The following is a 21,287-nucleotide window of genomic DNA, read 5'->3' as shown; positions in this document are numbered from 1 at the left end:
GGCTGTCTGGCCACTGTCAGTAACTAGTAGGAGCGCCCTCTTAAGGGGAATTCTGATAACAGTGTTGTACTTTTCTGGATTGACCATCACAGAATTTTAAGGGGCGCTCACACAGTTTGTAGTTGCACTCAGTTCATAAGTTCATATTCAGTCGCTGTCTGGGGGCCCAACGCAGCTTTCTTTTTCCAGCAGGACTTGGCACACTGCCCACACTGTCCGCATGGGGCCCAAAGAAATGTATTGGTTTGCTTGCCTTGTTGTAACGGGCTTGCACACACGCGCACACACACGCGCACACACACACACACACACACACATAGTTATAATAAACATTTAATGAGCGCCCCATTTACATAACCTCTTTCCGGTCAGCATATGCTCCCCCCAACCTGCCCCCTGGGCCCCTTATACCCATTCACATCAACACTCTCTCTCTCACTCTCTCTCTCTTTTGAGTACTGAACTGAACTGCAAAGCCAACACTGTGACACACACCTACACCAGTGTGTGTGTGTGTGTGTGTGTGTGTGTGTGTGTGAGCGAGCATTAGAGAGCCAAGAGCTCTGCTGACAATCGCTATCGTCAGGACTTTTCATACCACCCCCCCAAACCCTGCTCTCGCCTTTGGCTGCCACCCTACTTGGCACAGAGAGTGAACAGTAGGCCCCAAACCCTCCAGCACACTCCGATATATATACACGTGTGTGTGTGTGTGTGTGCAGGTAGTGTGTGGAATGCCATGGAATGCCGTGTTTATGTGTGTGTATATATATATATATATATATATATATATATATATATATATAGAGAGAGAGAGAGAGAGAGAGAGATAGATATGTTAGTGCTGGACGGTATGACCAAAAATGTAAATCACAGTATTTTTCAGGATTCTGATGGTTTTATATCACAGTATTTTAATTATTATTATTTTTATTATTATTTTATTTTTTTTTTTTTTATTATATATTTATTTCATTTTATTTTTATTTTTGTATGACTGGGCTTTTATATAGGTGTGTGACTTACTGTATGGTACTGTTAGGAGTACATATAAAATAACAGCTCATTTATTTAATATAAAGGCTTTAAATTAAGGCTTTGATTAGTATTGGGTTTACTTTGTCCAACAAAATTACACAATATATAAAAAAATCAGACTTCATTACAGAAAAACAGCTGAAGAATATAAATAACAGACCCTAAAATGACACACGTCCACAACTTTAACACGACTTCCTTTACAACACATGTGTCAAACACAAGGCCCGCGGGCCAAATGTGGCCCGCCACGTCTTTTTATGTGGCCCGCGAGAGCTTGTAAAATCTTAGTGTCTATAATAAATAGGTCAAATCTTAGTGTCTATAATAAATAGGTCAGAAGTTCTTTGACCAAAAAATACATTTCCCACAATGCTTGTCGATTGTATTACCCGCAAAGTTACGGCTTACTGCCACTACACGGCAGTGTAGTCATTGATGTGGAAACCCTGCCGGAGGGAAGGTGTAACTTCGCGGGTGGAATTGAGACATGTTTATCCCATAATATCCAGAAAAAGAAAAGTTGATGCAGACGGACGGCTGTGCTTCAAGGCGAAAGACCGGTATGCATTTTGTGTTACTGACCAAAATAAACGCTTTTTAGAAGAGATATAAATTATGTGTAAATATTTATAAGACAATAGCTGATAAAATCTGTTTTAATGAGGTTAATAAACATCACTGTGACATCGCTAGTCGCAGTTTCACCTCAGCAAAGGACGAGGACATGAATCACTTATCTAACCAGCCTTTACTAATTTCTGCCCCCAATAACCCTTTCAATAACCTCCAATAGCCTTTAATAGTCTTCAGTAGCCTTCAACAGTCTAACCTTGCAGCCGTGGTGTGTCCACTAAACTCCGTAGTTATAAACATCCTGAGGTTAGCAGCGCGCTAACTGACCTGTTTATAATGTAATCCGAGCAGTGACTCCGGGATGGCTGCTCTAAACTGCTGCTGTTAGCTGCTTGGGCTGAAATATGAACTGTAGAGAGCTGTATTATCCGGTTAGTGGGGTTATTTTATTTCATACACAGAAGAACTTAAAATTTTAAAAACGCTCCAGACAGGCTCAGCTGAGCCCTGTAGCCCGTGGCCGGGCTGTAGCTCTGACTCAGTAAAGACTGTGGGCTTGTGCTGCTGCAGCTCCCACTAGTGGTTGGATGAGGAAATGCTAAATCTGTCACAGCTCACAATTTTTGATTTTATATTTATTAAGCCTCTTTTCAGTATCAAACGTTTTGATCAAAGTTAGTATAACTTGTATTTTATGTCATTTCTATTCACTTGTATAGTTTCGTTCTTGATTGATGGAGTTTTTGGATTTCATAACAGGATTTATGTTAATAGAGCAACAAGCAAACATTTTTTCCATGCAACTGTAATATTTGATTGAATAAATAATATATTGAGAGTTATTTAACATTAAGGAGTAATTACATTCATTTACATATATTACATTTGGTTACATTTTCTTATATTTATAAGTTACATCTGGCCCTCGGAGGACAGCCAATATGCCAATGTGGCCCTCGGCCAAAATGAGTTTGACACCCCTGCTTTACAAAACTAAATATTTTAAATAGTTCCACACTATAAATGGTCCTAAAATACTCAATGTTTAAGTATTTAAAAGAAATATTTCTCGAAAGCTCTATTGCACAAGTTAGACACAAAATAAATATCAAGATTACAATGTGTCATTGCTGAAGCTGTTAGAGGCAATAAGGTATTTAAGTAGCTGTTTATCAGATTATCATAATTCCCTTCTTTCTATAGTTTATATAGTTTCTGCTCTTGGAGTTGTTTTTACCTTGTATGCAGAGTCTTATAGAGTTTTATCTCTTGTGCTGAATAAATTATTCTGTACTCAGGAGCGATTCTTGGCTCGTCTGGGAGACGAGAAGAACTTTTCTCTAAGCTGTGGATTAATTGCAAAGTTACATGTGTCTCTTTTCTGAGTGAACAATTGCTGTTTGCTGTTGTTTCTATTTTACTCGGATAAAAACACTCATACAGTGAGAAACATACACACCAATCAACCTTATCATTATGACCACATCCTTGTTTCTACAACCAATATCTTCTTATTAATATTTCAGCACAACTTGTTTATATAGTTCACTCTGTAGTTCTGTATCTGTTTTTTTATATTTTATTATTACCCTCTTTTTTTTCACCCTGTTATTCAATACTCGGAACCCACCGGGTAGAAAACCACCACAGAGCAGCTATCATTATTATTATTAAATGTGAATAAATTAATTCAACAGAATTCATTTGGAATTGTATTTATTTATTGGCATTTCGCAAGACAAGATAATTAAACACATCGCACGACATTCCTCTCTGAGGAAAACCAGAGAATACCCAAAAAATCACCATCTCTCACAAAAAATAGGTTTATCTTTTTTTAAATTTCATTTAACTCACGCTTATTGATTAATCATTGCCTTTTTTTATCTTCTCAGGATTCATTTCTGTAATTATTCGTTAAAAGTTCTTCGCAGCCAAAAGTTAACCATGCACTTTTAATAATTAATTACGTTATTTAAACACTGATATTGCTGACGATCGCAGTCGAGTGATCCGATGAAAAAGCGGGTGGCAGTTCAGGCAGATAAGAGCTAAACTAACCTAAATCCCAGTTCACAGCTTGAGCCAAATTCACACCATTTCATCGACGATGAAGAGTATATCTAGAAAAAAATTAAACGAACAAACGATCGACAAAAAAATAGAAACGAAAGAAGGTGCAAAAGGGAAAAAACTAAATCGGAAAAAAAATACTTGCAAATTACTTCTAGTCTAACAGCATAATAGTAACCACTAGGGATGCATTATGACACTATAAATTGGAATTAAATCGGTAGTGGCCAATATTTCAAACCAATATTTGCATTTATTTTATGCCGAAAGAAATGACCAATCAAATGTTAAAGGTGCTACATTAAAATACTTTAGTTTTATCTCTTTTTTTTATTATTTTTTTTTTTATTTATGGGTTTTTTTTTTTTCATTTCAAACCAATTTATTTTATGCTGGAAAAGGACCAATCAATGCTGGACGTGCTGCATTAAAATCCTTTACTTTTAGCTAATTTTTTTTTTTTTTTTTTTTTTAGTTTAAATAGATCTCTATTCTTTTATGTAACCCATTAAATAAAAAGAGGATTTAAAGCTAAAAGAACCAGTTAGCTAAATAAATGTGAATGTTAAATGTTTAATTTTTTTGTTTGCATTTTCAGCTGGTTAAGCATAAAATGTAAGGCATATAAATGTTACATATATTTATTTTAAATTCTCTAGTTATAAATGTGTAATATTGGATATTGGCAGATACTGTATGTACATGTGTAATCGGTGCATCCCAAGTAGCCACCTAATCATGAGACGAAAAATCTAAAAACAACGTAAAGAAGGAACTACGATAAATTTCTATTCTAATGTGCAAAAAAGAGAGATCTATCTAGCGCTTGTAAAATTTTTGATCAGTCATTTTCATGTCAAATCATAAAAAGTCAAAAGCATAAAAACGACGTATCGTAGAAACGACGTATCGTAATACTGCGATGCAATACAAATCACTAAGATCCTGAATTCCGAGCTTTTAACAGCATTAATTTCGGAGACAAAACAAAAAAACAACACAACTGCATACGACGTTTTGGCTGCATACATGATTTTTTTTTTTTGCTCTTATTTCCTTGTTTTTTTATTTTAAGACAAAGTATTTAAGACTAACTGGGATCTTTTGATCAGGACATTAAAACAGGTCCGTCTGATTTTTTCCCGAATCTTTATTTTTCCCAAACTATTTTAAACGTTAAATACGAGAATGCAGCGCAAAGGCGGACGAAATGTTGCGGAAATCAGTAAGTAAGCTACACAGATGAACGGACGTGGAGAGACACTTCTTTTCATTTCTTTTGATCACAAGAGGAGCATTATTCTTTTTTTGGCAGATCAGATTCTCTCTGTTTCTTTCTTTTTGTCCTTTTTTTCCTCCACAGGTCTCCTCCTCTCTTTTTACCCGGGGTGCGATCCAGTCCAGCTCATCTGACGGGATGCAAATCATCAGGGAATTTCACATGACAGAGGAATGTTTGGGAAACGCGATCCTGAGAGAGAAACAGAGAGAGAGAGAATAAAAATTATTGACTATATATTAAAATGATTTGTCTTTGCTTTTTTAAAACAATACATACAGATCTGGAAAAAATAAGAGAGCACTTAAAAATGATGAGCTTCTTTAATTTTACCAAATTAAAAACCTCTGGAATATAATCAAGAGAAAGATAGATCACAAGCCATCAAACCACCAAACTGAACTGCTTGAAATAATTTTGCACCAGGAGTAAAGCAGCATAAAGTTATCCAAAAGCAGTGTGTAAGACTGCTGGAGGAGAAAGAACAGGATGCCAAGATGCATGAAAACTGTGATTAAAAACCACCAGGGTGTTTCCACCAAATATTGATTTCTGAACTCTTAAAACTTTATGAATATGAACTTGTTGTTTTCTTTGTATTATTTGAGGTCTGAAAGTTCTGCATCTTGTTTGTTATTTCAGCCATTTCTCATTTTCTGCAAATAAATGCTTTAAATGACAATATTTTTATTTGGAATTTGGGAGAAATGTTGTCTGTAGTTTATAGAATAAAACAACAATGTTCATTTTACTCAAACATAAACCTATAAATATCAAAGTCAGAGAAACTGATTCAGAAACTGAAGTGCTCTCTTCATTTTTTCCACAGCTGTATAAAAATAATTTTCCACTGCCATAAATGTAAATAAAGGGTCCTATAACAGCAATCTATTCGGTCTATATAAGGGCGTCCCAGTGTGTCTTTGCTCTCGTAATGACGGGAAAAGTACACCTTGCGCGACTTTAACTGTGCAAAAGGCATGTACTAATTCTCTTAATGAATCATGCGTGTGATTAGTTTTGGCCGTAACGTGAAATAAACCAATCAGAGTGTTCACTTGCCTTTAAGAGTCAGGTGAGCTCTGACTTTGGTGGATTGCTATTGTAACAGTGCAGCTACCTGTATGTGTCCAACAAACGCTTCTCTTAAAGCAGAGGAAACTGAGCTGCTGGTTGACGCTGTGAAGGAGCTCGAGCAGATCATTTATTACGGGAACAGCAATGTTATTTTATTTACTATTCTGTTTATTTATTGTTGATGTAAAAGTTGGGTTTGTGCTGCTGTGTGTTCATGTGTGTGTAATAAGTGGGGTGTACTCTCGGCACGCCTGTGTTACCAAGATAGCAATGACCGTCTGTGTGTGTGTGTGTGTTCACCTCTAATAGAGGAAGAAGAAGCGTGTTCTCTGAGAAGCTGCCATGCTCTCGGACATGTTCCGCACCTTCAGGTAATTCACAAAACCTCTGAAGAACAGGAGCAGACCTGTGGAATAGGAACACACACACATCGAGTTGGACAAAATAATAAAAAATGTAATCAATAAAAAAAAAAAAACTGAAACAAATTACCAAAATAAAGGAAACACTTAGGTAGGCATGTCAATAACTTTTTCTATCTGGACAAAAACAAAAAAACTAACAAAAAAACAATAAACTGCTATTCTGTCTCAAAAGTAACTATGTTATTGTAACATTAATCTTAAGACGATTTTAGGCCATCATAATATAAAAGCATAATAATGCATTTAAACTCCTTTAAAGAACAACAGCCTTACAGCAATTAAAAAATAAATAAATACAGTAAAATATAATTAAATAAAACCACTTTAAATGAGGCCTATTTCAATATTAGTATATTTAATACAAACATTAAAAATATAACTGAAATTTGTGATTTTGAAAAATAATTAGTGATATTAAAATACAACTTAAAATAGTTAAACGAAGTCATGTACATAGATTGAGCAGTAAGTTGATCATGTAATTAATGTGGTATAATATAAACAGCACTGATTCTGATACAGTGACTGTGGGTCGGGCTGTAATAAGGAGCAGCAGCAGTAGGGGGCAGCAGAGCACTGCAGAGAGAAAGAGCACAGGGCTGAGGGATTAGTTAATCAGTCAGCATTTTCTTTTCTTTTATGTATTTATAATTAATAGCGTATCAAAAACAAAACTAATTAGCATTTTAAATTGTCCAATATTTAGTTATTCCCTTGAAAGTTCAGCTGGTCAGCCTGTCATTATAATAACATTATCAACTTATTGTACGAAATATAAAAAATAAAAAGATTTATGTTTTATTTATTAGGCTAATTAAATATATGTAAACATATATTCCAACAATGTCTAAATAGTCATAATAATTAGAAGCTTTTTAAACGGGGACAATTTAGTTATTATGCTTTTATATTATAATTATGTGAGTGGTATAAAATGATCTTAAATTGACAAATGATAAAAAAATATATATATAATTTATTGCAATGCATTTTTCTTTATTAATTGTGACATGCATACCAGTAAGTATCTACCAAATTTTCCTAAAATAGAATATTATAGAAAATAAAAAAACAAATTCAAAAACAGCGTAGACATGTGCAGAATTAGCTTTAGCTAAACACAGCCGGCTCTACACACCCTTACCAAGAACTGAATTTGCATTTATAGTATTAGCATTACAAACTTTACCAGGAAAAAGCTATTGTACATCATTACGCCTGTGCTTACCAGGAACTGAGTTAGCGCTAGCACTTAGCACACAGAGAAAAGGTTAACCTTGGGGGAATTCATTCTAATTACAGATGAATACCAAAAACAGAGCAGCTCTGCTTCTCTTATAAAAAGAAGAATGTTCCCTTTTCTGTTTCCCAGTGAGACATACAAGTGAGCAGAATTAGCGCTTAGCGTACTAGCTTTAAATACGCTTACAAATCATTTGTTTAATATCATTCTTACTTCTGTACAACTTTAGTAGCATGTTCCTTACAATCACCAAAAACAACAGTTTCCAGATAATGCTTACCAGTGTAAGAGTTGGGAGTTGGGATTTAGAACAATAAGACCTAATTAAGACTAATTATATAACCAGACCATAGTTTATATTTAGCATATTATTAAACTATGTTTGTCTATGCAGTAGATACAGTAGTACTGAAAATGTCTTTAGCATTTAGCAAACTAGCAATACAAAGATACGTTCTCAGATTTCACCTGGTTGCATTAGCTTTAGCTAAAGAAATACTCAGAATACACTAATATTAGCCAGATATTTACTGCAGCTATGAGCTAATTCTGTCTCTTCTAATGCTCCAAGCTATTCCAACCTATCCCAAACAAGAAATGTGAAATCAAACTAAATCCACCCAACCCAAACTCAACCTAGCCAATCCCATAACATCCTGTACCAAAGAAAAACAACTTGTGTCAAGCACAACCATGCAAACCAAACTAAACCCATTCCAAACAAATTCAAGTCAAGCCAACTTAAAATACCTAGCTCAGTCTAGCCTCAACTCAACTTAACTCACACCAAGCTAACTCAACCCAACCCAAACCAAAGCCAACTCAACCCAAGCCAAGCCAACTCTACTCAACCCACCTCAAGTCAAGTCAAGTCAACTCAACCCAACCCATGCCAAACCAAACTTGACCCATTCCAAATAAATTCAAGCCAAGCCACACCATACCAAGCCAACGCAACTCACCCCATCCCAATTTAACCCAAAGCCAAACTAAAGCCAACTCAACCCAGCACGATTCAAAGCCTAGCTAAATCCAACCTATGCCAAACCAAACTTGACCCATCCCAAATACATTTAAGACAAGCCACACGATACCAAGCCAACTCAACTCAACCCAACCCAATCCAACTCATACCAAACCAAACTTGACCCATCCCAAATAAAATCAAGCCAGGCCACACCATACCAAGTCAACTCAACTGAACCCAACACAACTTAATCAAAAACCAAGCTGAAGTTAACTCAACCCAACTTAGACTCAAAGCCAAACCAATCCAAACTTAACCCAAACTTAACCCATCCTAAACTAAATCAAATCAAACCAAGCCAAGCCAACTCAACTCATCTTAAACCCAAGCCGACTCTAACTAAATCTAACCCACGCCAGCCCTCCCAACGAAACCAGGTAACCGTTTTGTACCAGAACAATCTACAGTTATGAAAATGGCCTTAAAATAAACACTCAAACCACAGTAACGTTCTAGTGTTACACACACTTACCAAGAACAAGGAATATCCACCAGAGCCAGTACTGCCCATTAAAGTATCCAGTAAAGTACTCTGAGAACTGAAACAAACAAAACAGACAGAACATCAGTCTTTTACAATAACAACAAAATGTTTAGATTAGCATTAATGTGCATCACTTAATTAATAAAATCATTAATCAGAATATAAAACCACAGGTTTGCTTTTGTTTACAATTATAGCTGTCACTTTCTACTATTAAATAGTATTTAGTTTACTTCATGTTAATACATTAATTGTTAGCTACATTAGATTACTATAAGCACCATTAGCATGTACTCACCCTCACGATGAGGATCCACTTGATGAGGGAGAGTCCGAAGCCGCAGATAGCGCCGTATCGCCCAGCGATGGTATTGGTCAAACAGAACGACAGACAGAACCCGATCCAGTTAAACAGGAAGGCCACTGAGGTCAAACAGAAAAAATATATTTCATTATATACTCAAGCCTTAAGCCTATTAGCACCAATGCTAAATGTTGGTGTACAAGCTTTTATCACTTGTTAACTACAACAGCCTTTTAGCTCCAGAGCTAATTAGTGGGATACGAGATTTAATAATACATTTTAAGCTCTATAATTTCAAAACTAATAGGTGTTTTATTAGATTGATTACTTGTTAGCCACATAAGCTATATCACTGTTAGCTTCATTGACCTTAAGCTTTAGAGCTAGTCTGTGGGTATACATTTCCATTGCTTTTTAGATACAAGGCTAATTATTGGGATATAAGCTTCCATATCTTGTTACCTTCACTTGCTAATTGATAAGGTATAGGTTTTCATCAATTGTAAGTTCGATCTTTTCTCCAAAGCTAATTGAGGAGGTATAGGTTTTCATCGATTATTAGCTAGATTAGCTTTAAAGCTCCAGAGGTATTGATTAGGTACAGTTTCCATAACTATAAATTAGCCTAGTTGCTCCAGAGCTAATCGTTTTCTGTTATTTGTTAGCTACATTTTCTTAATAGATTTAAAGCAGATGATAGGATACCAGATTCCACTGCTTGTCAAATATATGTCTCGCAGCTCTAGAGCTAATTAGTGAGGTATAGGTTTACATATCTTGTTAGCATCAGAGCTAATTGATAAAGTACAGGTTTCCATTACTTAATTGCTTAATTAGCTTCATAGCTCCAGGGCTAATTGATGAGGTATAGGTTTCCATCACTTGTTAGCTGAATTAGCCTTAAAGCTCCAGAGCTAAATAATGAAATATAGGTTTCCAACACTTGTTAGCTTCATTAGCCTTAAAGCACCATAGCTAATTGAGGAGGTATAGGTTTCATCGATTATTAGCTAGATTAGCCTTAAAGCTTCAGTGCTAATTAATGAGAATTAATGGTTTCCAACACTTGTTAGCTATATTAGCTTAGTAGCTCCAGAGCTAATTGATGAGGTACAGTTTTTCATCAATTATTAGCTAGATAAGCTTTAAAGCTCCAAAGCAAATTAATGAAATATAGGTTCCCCTCACTTTGTAAGCTAAATAAGCCTTAAAGCTCCTGGGGTAATTGATAAGGAATATGTTTCCATCACTTGTTAGCTAAATTAGCCATAAAACTCCAGAGCTAATTGATGAAGTATCAGTTTCCATCACTTGTTAGCTATGTTAGACTTAAAGCTCCAAAGCTAATTAATGAGGTATAGGTTTCCATCACTTGTTAGGTACATTAGCTTAGTAACTCCAGAGCTAATTGATGAGGTAACTTATAGGTTCACATTACTTATTAGCTACATTAGCCTTGTAGCTCCAGAGCTAATTGATGAGGTATAGGTTTACATTACTTATTAATTACATTAGCCTTGTAGCTCCAGAGCTAATTGATGAGGTATAGGTTTACATTACGTATTAGCTACATTAGCCTTGTAGCTTGAGAGCTAATTGATGAGTTATAGGTTCACATTACTTATTAGCTACATTAGCCCTGTCAGCCCTTTCACTCTTTTAGCTACATTAGTGTTGGAGCTCAATAGATAATTGATGGGGTAAATGCTTCCATTACTTTTTAGCTGCATTAGCATCGCTAGCTCCAGCGCTTATTGGTGGGATGTGTAAGCTTTCATTACTTGTTAGCCACATCAGCTCTTTCACTCATTTAGCTACATGAGCTTTGTAGGTTTAGAGCTAACATATGGGATATAAGCGAATATTGATTATTAGCTACATTAGCCTTACAGCTCTGGAGCTAATTGGTGGGAAATAACCTTCCATTGCTTGTTAGATACATTAGCCTTAGAGCTAATGTAGGATACTAGCTCCACAGCTAGACATAAGCGTCTATTGATTATTAGCTACATTAGCTTCAAAGCTTAAGAACTAATTGGTGTAGAATATGATTTTATTACTTGTTAGCTACATTAGCAGTGGAGCTCTGTAACTATTTGGTTGGGCACAGTGTCATAGTACATTTTAGATACATTAGCCTCTAAATAGTTCTAAACTTCAAAGTTATATTATGATTTCCATTACTTGTTAGCAACATTATCTTTTTAGATTTAAAGCTAATGATGGGATATTAGATTTCATTGCTTGTTAAATACATTAGCCTCATAGCTATAGAGCTAACTAGTGAGGTATAGGTTTACATTACTTGTTAGCTCCAGAGCTAATTGGTGGGATATAAGCTTAAGTTACTTGTTAATTGTAAATAAAGTTTTTATTACACATTTCCTAAAACACTTTACAACAAACATAAAAAAAAAATACATTCAGGATTTAAGGGCATAAGCATATTTGTCAGCATATCCATATCCTAATCATATGTGACAAGGTACAAAATCATAAAATAATAAGTGAATATAAAAGTAAATCAAAATAAGTCAAGAGAGGATTGGGCGGCCGAAGGGCTGTGCTATGCTTGTTTTACACCTGTAGTTTTATTTGCTGCCATAGATTTTGCCATGCCGTATTTCTAGTTATGCCTTGCCCCGACATTCCAGCTAACTTATTTTCATTAGAAGCAGTTTCTGTCATTAAATCCAACCATTTCTTTAACTCTGATATCTTAGTTGATTTCCAATGTTTTAAAAATATTCTTTATGCGGTAATTAAACCTGTAATCAAGATTTCCAATTCAACCTTACTTACGTCTCTTACCTAATCTCTATTGCCTAGTAAGCATAACTGTGGGCAGACTGGTAGGATTTAAGTTACTTGTAAGCTACATTAGCCTTGTAGCTCTACAGAACTAAGAGTTAATAATACAGTAATATGCAGGAACACTGTTCCACCACCAGAGGGAGCAGACTGACGTCATTTACCCACTAAAGCAGGTCAGATAGACACACACACACACACACACACACACAGAGAGAGAGAGAGAGAGAGAGATAAACTCACTGAAGAAGGCCAGCATGAAGATACCATCGTTTCCCACTCTCAGCTGATCAGCATCGCTGAAGTCGTCCCGCGGAGGAAAATCCTCCTCCTGATTACAGAGAGAGAGAGAGAGAGAGAGAGAGAGAGAGAGAGACCAATTACTACTTATGAATACTATTATTATTACTTTTATAATTTTGATGTTACATCCTATATATCTTTCACTTCTATTAATTTAATGTTAATGTTCTTTTGTAACTATTTTTACTTACTTCCTTTATTGTTCACTCAATCTTTTAATCTTACTATTATTTTTTCCCTCTAATATGTGTTTATTTATTTATTTATATTAAATATATAATTTTTTCTAATCTCTGCTTTTATTATTAATTGCTTTGACAATAGTGTATATGATTACATTCACGCCGATAAAGCATCACTGAACTGAACTGAACTGAAATGAAAGACAGAGAGAGAGACGGACAAAGAGAGAGATAGAGACACTGAGAGGAGAGAGAGCAAGAGAAAGACAGACAGAGAATAAGAAAGAGAGACAGAGAGAGAGAGAAGGGCGCAGACAGACAGAGAGAGAACAAGAGAGAGCGAGAGAGAGAGAAAAAGAGAGAGAGAAGAACATGGAATAAGGGAGAGAGAGAGAAAGAGAGAGAGAAGTGGGGAGAAGGAGAGAGAGACAGAGAAAGATGGAAAAAAGAGAGAGAGAGACAGACAGAAAGAGAAAATATTTGGGGTAAGTGTGTCACAAAAAGAGAGCAGAGATAAGAAGAGATAAGATGGAAGATCAAAGAGTCTTAACTCGTCCTTCTTCAGTTATATAAGGTGGAAATAAGTTGATTTAGCGACAGCTGAGCGCATCTTCACCAAGTGTGTATCCTATATACAAATATCCTATATCCTATATAAAACAAAAGTGCACCCAGACAGAAATGTTGGATTGAGCTTTGTTTGATTCTCTATAAAAATGCTTTTAGATGCTAGTTCTGGGTAGTATTCCTCTTGGTGAGAGATTGGTGTCTGCTTAGAATGCCTCAATGATGCTTATTGACAGATTCCTCCAGTTGACGGTCCAATAATGCATAATGCCTCTGAGAGAATCTGAGAGAAATAGGATGGATATTTTGACCACCAACTAGGCCTTCTGTGAGCCAGCCACCGTCACTTTTGTTTGCAGTGGTGTCTTGAATGAGAAACAGACTGCTACAGGCTGGAGATGCATCACCTTTAGCAACAAATCCAGGTTCTCGCTGGGTTCCAATATAGAGATGATCTGAGGAGCATCGCATACGACAGTCGGTCACCCCTAGTAGTGATAGGAGGTACATAAGGGAACATGGTAGGTTCCCTCATGGTAGGGCTTCCAACCAGAAGCATTTTTCAGCAGGATAATGCTCAACCACACTTAGCAGTGTGTAAGAGCTACAGGATCTACAGGCCCAGCTGTAGCAACATCTGTGGGTAAATGTGCTGCAGGATCCATATGGAACCTGTAGAACCTCTATATCCAACCATCTCAATCTCATTTTATATCCAGAGTAGGGGTGTGCCATATCCATATCCATATGGATCACTGACTTCTGTTACAAATCTGATAAAATTCTTGAATTTTTTAATATCTAAGTTCTAAGTTTAATATCTAAGGGGTGTGCAATATCATATCAAATGCAATAAATATACATATTCATTTTGTTGCAGTAGTGTATTCTTGGAAAAAAAAAAGTCTAATTCAGTGTTTTGTCATATCACCAAGAGTATCATTATCGCGAAAATACCATGAAATATCGTGATATATCGTATTTTATGGCCATATAGCCCACCCCTAATCCAGGGTATCTAGAGGCTCTAACATGGTTTAAACTAGAGCCTCCTTTCAAATTTCTAAAATATGTTTTTTCCATTCAGATAATGTACTGTATTCTACGCTCCACGCTGGATGTTAAATATCTTCACAGTAAGAACCGGCGTAACCTCTGGAGAAATCCCCGCAGTGCTGCTGCTGCTGCGTGACCTTCACGGTTTCAGACTCTCACACAAACAAATCCATCCAGCAGCCCTCAGAAGAGGCATATGACGGGTCTTTTCCTCGCCCAGCGCCTACTGCGGTTTATACCCGTGAGGATGTGGTGCCTGTCTGACTTCAAAGCCTGGAACTTGTTCTAAAATCAGGGGTGAAATTTTCTGTTACTGATGTAAATCTCCTGAAAACGCTGAGGGTATAGCATCAGCAGAGTACAGAACAGACATAGTGCTTTGCTGTTACGTCTACAGTATTTAAAAGCCGTATTCTAGGAATACCCTAGCATCCACCTGGCATCCTATAACATACCTGACAATACCCGTGCAACCACCTAACACCACCGAACCACCATATGAAACACTACCTAATAGTATCTTAGAAATCAACTACTGTACCTTGCAACAATCTACCTACAGTAAAACACCAAAACAACTCGTTAGCAAACTATGAAAGATTTAGCTACAATCTGAAACACCATAGCAACTACACATGAACACTCTAGCAACCACCATATAGAACACCACCTATTAGACACCAATCCTAGAAACATCACAGCAAAACTTAATGTACTAACTAAACTCCATTTCTGGAACAACATCAATTTTTAAGTTATTTTAAGTATTTAAAGTGCAGTAAAATGTTCTCAATTTTATTTATTTTTCTATTATTTGATTTTTCAGAGAATAGTAAAAACAATACTGCTGACATTCCAGCACACCTGATCTTTATCTGCAGACCAAACCACGCCCCCTGAAAAAAAATAACTCTACGTAACACCACTGAACAATAAACAAACAATTGCCCAGAAATGCCCAATCAGCCATCTGAAATACCACAGCAAACTAGAAACGACTTAGCGACACCTTAGCAACTTCCAAATACACCATAGTTCTAAAACCAAAAACAATCATTGGTTCAGGAATACCCTAGCAACCATTTGGAATACCACGTCTAGTTGTGTCCTGGAAACTGGCTAGCAATACCCTAGCATCTATCTGAAATACCAAAGCACCTAAACAGCCACACCCTAGAAACCACCTATAAGTATTAGGGCTGGACCCGAATATTCGGGTATTCGGATATTCGTTTGTTGAGTAGGTATTCGGTTTTTAATTTTGGTATTCGGATATTCGTTTTTTTTCTCCTTTCCAGAGTTCCACCTCACTCTAACCACTTCTGTTCTCGCGGGTCCCGTCAGAATATCTTGCGCGCGGGACAGAAGTGAACTGTTATTGGCTGGAGCGGGAGTTTAATCCAGACGGTGCGGGAGCAAATTAATAAATAGTTAAGAAAACTGTAATAATTGTAAAAAAAAACCTAAAGAAAACTCTCAACGCGCAGGATGGACCGACACACACACGCACACACCGATGGTGTTTGGACTGGGGTAAGGAACGGGACCGCACTATTCAGCGCTGCTGTTTTAATAAATATATAAGTAAATTTGAAGCATTAAATGTAGTTTATTTAATTTATATTAGGAACGTGGGGCGGGAGCGGCAGAAATGTGTATGTGGCGGGCGGGCGCGGGATTAAAAGAAGCAATTTTTTTGCGGCGCGGTAACGAGACAGAAACGCGGGAGCGTGGAAGAGTGGGTTTAAAAATCAGTCTCGCGCAGACCTCTATTATACATGATAAAAAAAATGCAGGCTCTTCGAAACTGATTTATATAATAAAACGTAAGGGGTAATGTGGCAACAGTAGGGGCTAAATCGGTTACAAAAGCCTGGCCTACAAAAATGATGTCTGAACGAATTTCCTCTTATCTAATATAATTTAAAATGGTTTAAAAATATAAAATAATTTCTAAGCAAACGAAATATTTAATATTGAGCTTATAGCCCAAGTGCAAAAATACAAAATCAGTAATACGGCTATGCCCTGCACAATGCTTAAACCGAAATAGACCAAGTACAATAACGTCATTAACAATGACTTTCCTCTACTCTAATATAATTTAACATGGTTTAAAAATATAAAATAATTTCTAAACAAACTAAATATTTAATATTGAGCTTATAGCCCAAGTGCAAAAATACAAAATCAGTAATATGCCCTGCACAGTCCTTTAACCGAAATAGACCAAGTACAGTTTACAATGACTGTCCTCTAATATAATTAACAATGTTTAAGAATATAAAATACTTCCTGAACAAACATTTTTTTTGTTTTTGTTTTTAAGCAAATAACCTAAGTGTGAAAACACAAACAGCAATTTACTGGGCTGGCTTGCGCAGCGGAGAAACCGTGCAGCAGCAGCCTCCTAGCCTGCTTACGCAGCGGATAAGCCGCGGTGTAGGGCAGCAGAAATTCCGGGATGAAAACACAAAGAAATCTGGGCTAAAAACACAGAAAAAATATGGGGTGAAAACACAAAAATCCGGGATAAAAACACCAAAAATCCGGGGTGAATATGTCTCGTCGGTCAGAGCAAATTGAACATTTTTCAGTGGATTAAAGGGGCCGTGATTTGCTTTTTTTTTTTTTTTTTTTTTACCTCTTTTTTAAAAAACGAATATTCGAATATTCCCTTCGAATCAGTGCCGAATATCCGGAGCTCAAAAAACGCTATTCGGGCCAGCCCTAATAAGTATCATAGCAACCACCTGAAAACAGCCTAGCAAGATCTTAACAGCTAGCAAACAACTGGTAAGCAGTGTCTCAACTGCAATAAAAATGACAATAGCAGCCAACCATCTTAAAAAAAAAAAACTATGGCAACCACCCTTCTGTATCCCAGAAACCACCCAACAACCACCTAGCAACTGTAAAGCAACACCCTAGCAACAAGTCCAACACCCCAGTGACCACCTGTTAGCATCCTAGTAATAAAGTAGCAACTGCCTTGGATTTACTGTAGTAAATAGATAGTTGCAACTGCAAAGCAAGACCTAAAACACCACAACGACCACCAGTTTGTCTCCTAGCAACAATCGAGCAACCACCATGTACATTATAGTTCAGGAACAGAAACCAAACTACGTAAAATACCTCAACAACTGCAGATGAACACCCTATCAACAGTCATATAAAACACTAGAGCTAATAATATCCTAGAAACCAACTAGCTTGCAACCAAATACCTAAAACACCAGCTCAACCACTTATCTGTCTCCTAGCAACAACCTTGCAGTCACCTAAAAAGTGTCTAGCAACACCCTAGCATCTATCATATACACCATAGTTATGGAACTAGGTTACAACTAAACAACTATCTGAATACCATAGCAACTGCACATTAACATCCTAGCAACCACCATATAGAACACCCCCTATTAGACACCCAACCTAGAAACAGCACAGCAAATCTAAATAGACTCTATTTCTGAAATCAAATTCAAGTTTAAAGTTATTTTAAGTAGTTAAAGGAAGTGGAAAGGAATGTTCCTTTTTTGATCTGGTTCTTCAGAGAACTGTGAAAATAGCACTGCTGATTTCTCAGCACTTCTGATCTGTATCTGCAGACCAAACCACGCCCCCTTAAAAACCTCCACTCATTCAGGAAACAGGAGATGACTGGTACTGTGTTATCAGTTAAACCAGACATCCTCTACAGACGTAACACTTATTCTAATTATTATGATCATATTTTCTATGGTCACCATTTAATCACCCAAGTCAGTATCAATATAACATGTATTTTGTGTGGCAGCATAGTTAAGAAGTTTATATTTTATAGAATCACTGTGTAACAATACATTTTTAACATTTACTCTAAATTAACCCATTTTTATTACACATATAGAGGAACCAAACTGAACTGCTTGAATCTTTGCACCAGGAGTAAAGCAGCATAAAGTTATCCAAAAGCAGTGTGTAAGGCTGGTGTTTAACAGGTTAACTCTTAAAACGTTATGAATATCAACTTGTTTTCTTTGCATTATTTGAGGTCTGAAAGCTCTGCATCTTTTTTGTTATTTCAGCCATTTTTCAATTTCTGTAAATAAATGCTCTAAATGACAATATTTTTATTAGGAATTTGGGAGAAATGTTGTTCGTAGTTTATAGAATAAAACAACAATGTTCATTTTACTCAAACATAAACCTATAAATAGCAAAATCAGAGAAACTGATTCAGAAACTGAAGTGCTCTCTTATTTTTTTTCAGGGCTTTATTATACCTGTTTTCACACAAGTTAAAATATTCTTTACACAAATCCTCACCAGCTCTATTCTTACCAGTTTTAGTCCCTTTAAGAATGAGCCAATAAAAGGGCTCTATTACTTTTATTCAAATAAGCTGTTGCTGGCCACACTACCTGTATATGCTGAGCGTTTATCATGTGTTTATTAGCTTGTGCTAAATGATGAACCACAAAGCTAGTTAAAAGCTAGTTTAAACTTTACTGTAATAGACGCACAAAACTCACCACAGACAGTAGGTACAGATGCCTCCCTCAGACAAAGTCTGCTGGCTAATCCTGCTGTGTACTGTCTGAGGTTCTCAACCAGTAGACCGAAATGTAAAAAAAAAAGTTTCTTCAACTGATGTACTGGGCGGGGCGTGGGTGGTTGACGGATGATGGGTGGAGCCAGAGTGGTTCTATGCAGAATTCCTTAGTGTGATGTCACAACAGAGGAGGAGCCAAACAGCTCTTAGAAGCATGTATACCGGATACCAAACTCTTTCAACTGATTTACAGAAAATGGATGGATTTTTTTTTGTGTTTGGAGTGTTTATAGGGGCAGTCGAGACCCAAGTGGAAATAATAAAAGCAGGCAAAAAGTGAGTTTTGCATAATATGTCCTATCTAAAAGTACTTTTTATATATTTTATACAGTTTACTGATTACTTTACTAGGTAATTTAAAGAAAACTTTAACGAAATTCGCTACATTTTTACACACATTTTTAAAGCACGTTTTCTTACATTTTTAAATATCTTCTTTCCATCATTCCTTTAGCTATTTTAATGAATATATTAGGCTATAAACTCGTGTCTGAGATGACTGATGACTGTCTACCCAGTCATCTTGGGATAACCCCACCCATTTATAAAAGTTCATAACGTTCACTCTGTTTTATTTTTTAAATGGACTGAGGACTGCTAAATAAATAATATTAATTTCACATAATATTTCACAATCATATTGTCTCCATGCAGAGTTAAAGAGGTAAATCTGAATTTGCCGACAGTGTGTGTGTGCAGTGTGTTGGTATCAGAATGTGTTAAATTAATTTTAGAGCAGCTCTAAAGCTCTGAGCGTCAGGCCCACGGCCTGGTTTTCACAGCGGAAACAGCACAGCGTACACAGCCCTGTCTTTATTCCTCACACTGCTCACGCTGCTCACACTGACAGATCTGCACTTCAGCAGCAGGTCAGCAGAGTAACAGCAGTGATGATCACAGTCATGTGTTCTCATAAACACCAGCAGCATTCAGAAACAGCCTGCTGACTGTAACAGCTTTATTAATGAACATAAAGCCCATTTAATACAATATTAATACCCTGATTATAGCCATTATAATTACTGCCACAAAACCATCTTACTACAATCTATAATTTATGCAATGCAATGTTTCCACAAAGCAACAGTATATGTGCAATATTTACCATGCTAAGAAATTTCACCACAATATTAAATGACCAAAATATGATGTTACCATGCCGCAACACTATCCTAATACAACATCTCCCTGGCATAGCGTCACCATAATACCATTACACAACATTACCCTGACACAACACGACCATTACATTTACAAAGATAAATTACAACCATTTAATATTACCATGATAATGGTACATTATCATGACAACATTACCATGTCGCAACATTACCATGTCGCAACATTACCATGTGGCAACATTACCATGTGGCAACATTACCATGTGGCAACATTACCATGCCGCAACATTACCAAGACGCAACATTACCAAAGGTGCAACAATACCAAAGGTGCAACAATACCAAAGGTGCAACAATACCATGTTGCAACATTACCAAGGTGCAACATTACCATGTCACAACATTACCATGTCACAACATTACCATGTCACAACATTACCAAGGTGCAACATTGCCATGTCGCAACATTACCAAGGTGCTACATTACCAAAGGTGCAACAATACCAAAGGTGCAACATTACCATGTCGCAACATTACCATGTCGCAACATTACCATGTCGCAACATTACCATGTCGCAACACTACCCTGGCGCAACACTACCCTGGCGCAACACTACCCTGGCGCAACACTACCCTGGCGCAACACTACCCTGGCGCAACACTACCCTGGCGCAACACTACCCTGGCGCAACACTACCCTGGCGCAACACTACCCTGGCGCAACATTAACCTGATACAACACTACCACATACTTACTATGTTAAATTACTACAGTATAATACCATGATAATGCACTGAAGCATGCTGTTGCAACATTATCCTGATGCAACATTACCACTATACTTACTATGATAAATTACTACAATATATTATTAGCATGATAATGTACTACCTTGATGCAATATTACCCTGGCACAATATTACCAAGACACAACATTAACACGACACATTATCATGACAACATTATCATAATACAACATTACAACATTATCTTGACACATTGTCACAACACAAAATTACCATCATACATTATCATGACAAAATTATCATCATTATCAACATTAACATTATCATCACACAACATTACCATGATACCATATTTAAATAACATAACATTATCATGA

General features: G+C 36.6%; 1 protein-coding gene across 1 annotated transcript in view; it reads right to left on the bottom strand.

Annotated features, from left to right (window-relative positions):
• Positions 1–3,313: 3,313 nt before the first annotated feature.
• Positions 3,314–21,287, bottom strand: part of ndfip2 (Nedd4 family interacting protein 2) — a 31,628-nt gene continuing 13,654 nt past the window's right edge. Inside the window, exons 4-8 of the mRNA XM_022686651.2 lie at positions 12,581–12,668; positions 9,521–9,645; positions 9,211–9,277; positions 6,344–6,449; positions 3,314–5,158 (exon numbers count right to left, since the gene is read on the bottom strand). Of these exons, the coding sequence (XP_022542372.1) occupies positions 6,346–6,449; positions 9,211–9,277; positions 9,521–9,645; positions 12,581–12,668 (384 nt within the window). The 3' untranslated portion in view covers positions 3,314–5,158; positions 6,344–6,345. The remainder of the gene's footprint in view (positions 5,159–6,343; positions 6,450–9,210; positions 9,278–9,520; positions 9,646–12,580; positions 12,669–21,287) is intronic.

Source organism: Astyanax mexicanus, chromosome 21 (genome assembly GCF_023375975.1).
Source record: "Astyanax mexicanus isolate ESR-SI-001 chromosome 21, AstMex3_surface, whole genome shotgun sequence".
Taxonomy (NCBI): Eukaryota; Metazoa; Chordata; class Actinopteri; order Characiformes; family Acestrorhamphidae; genus Astyanax; species Astyanax mexicanus.
Note: the sequence above shows the minus strand (reverse complement) of the source record. Positions and strands in the feature narration are given on the sequence as shown.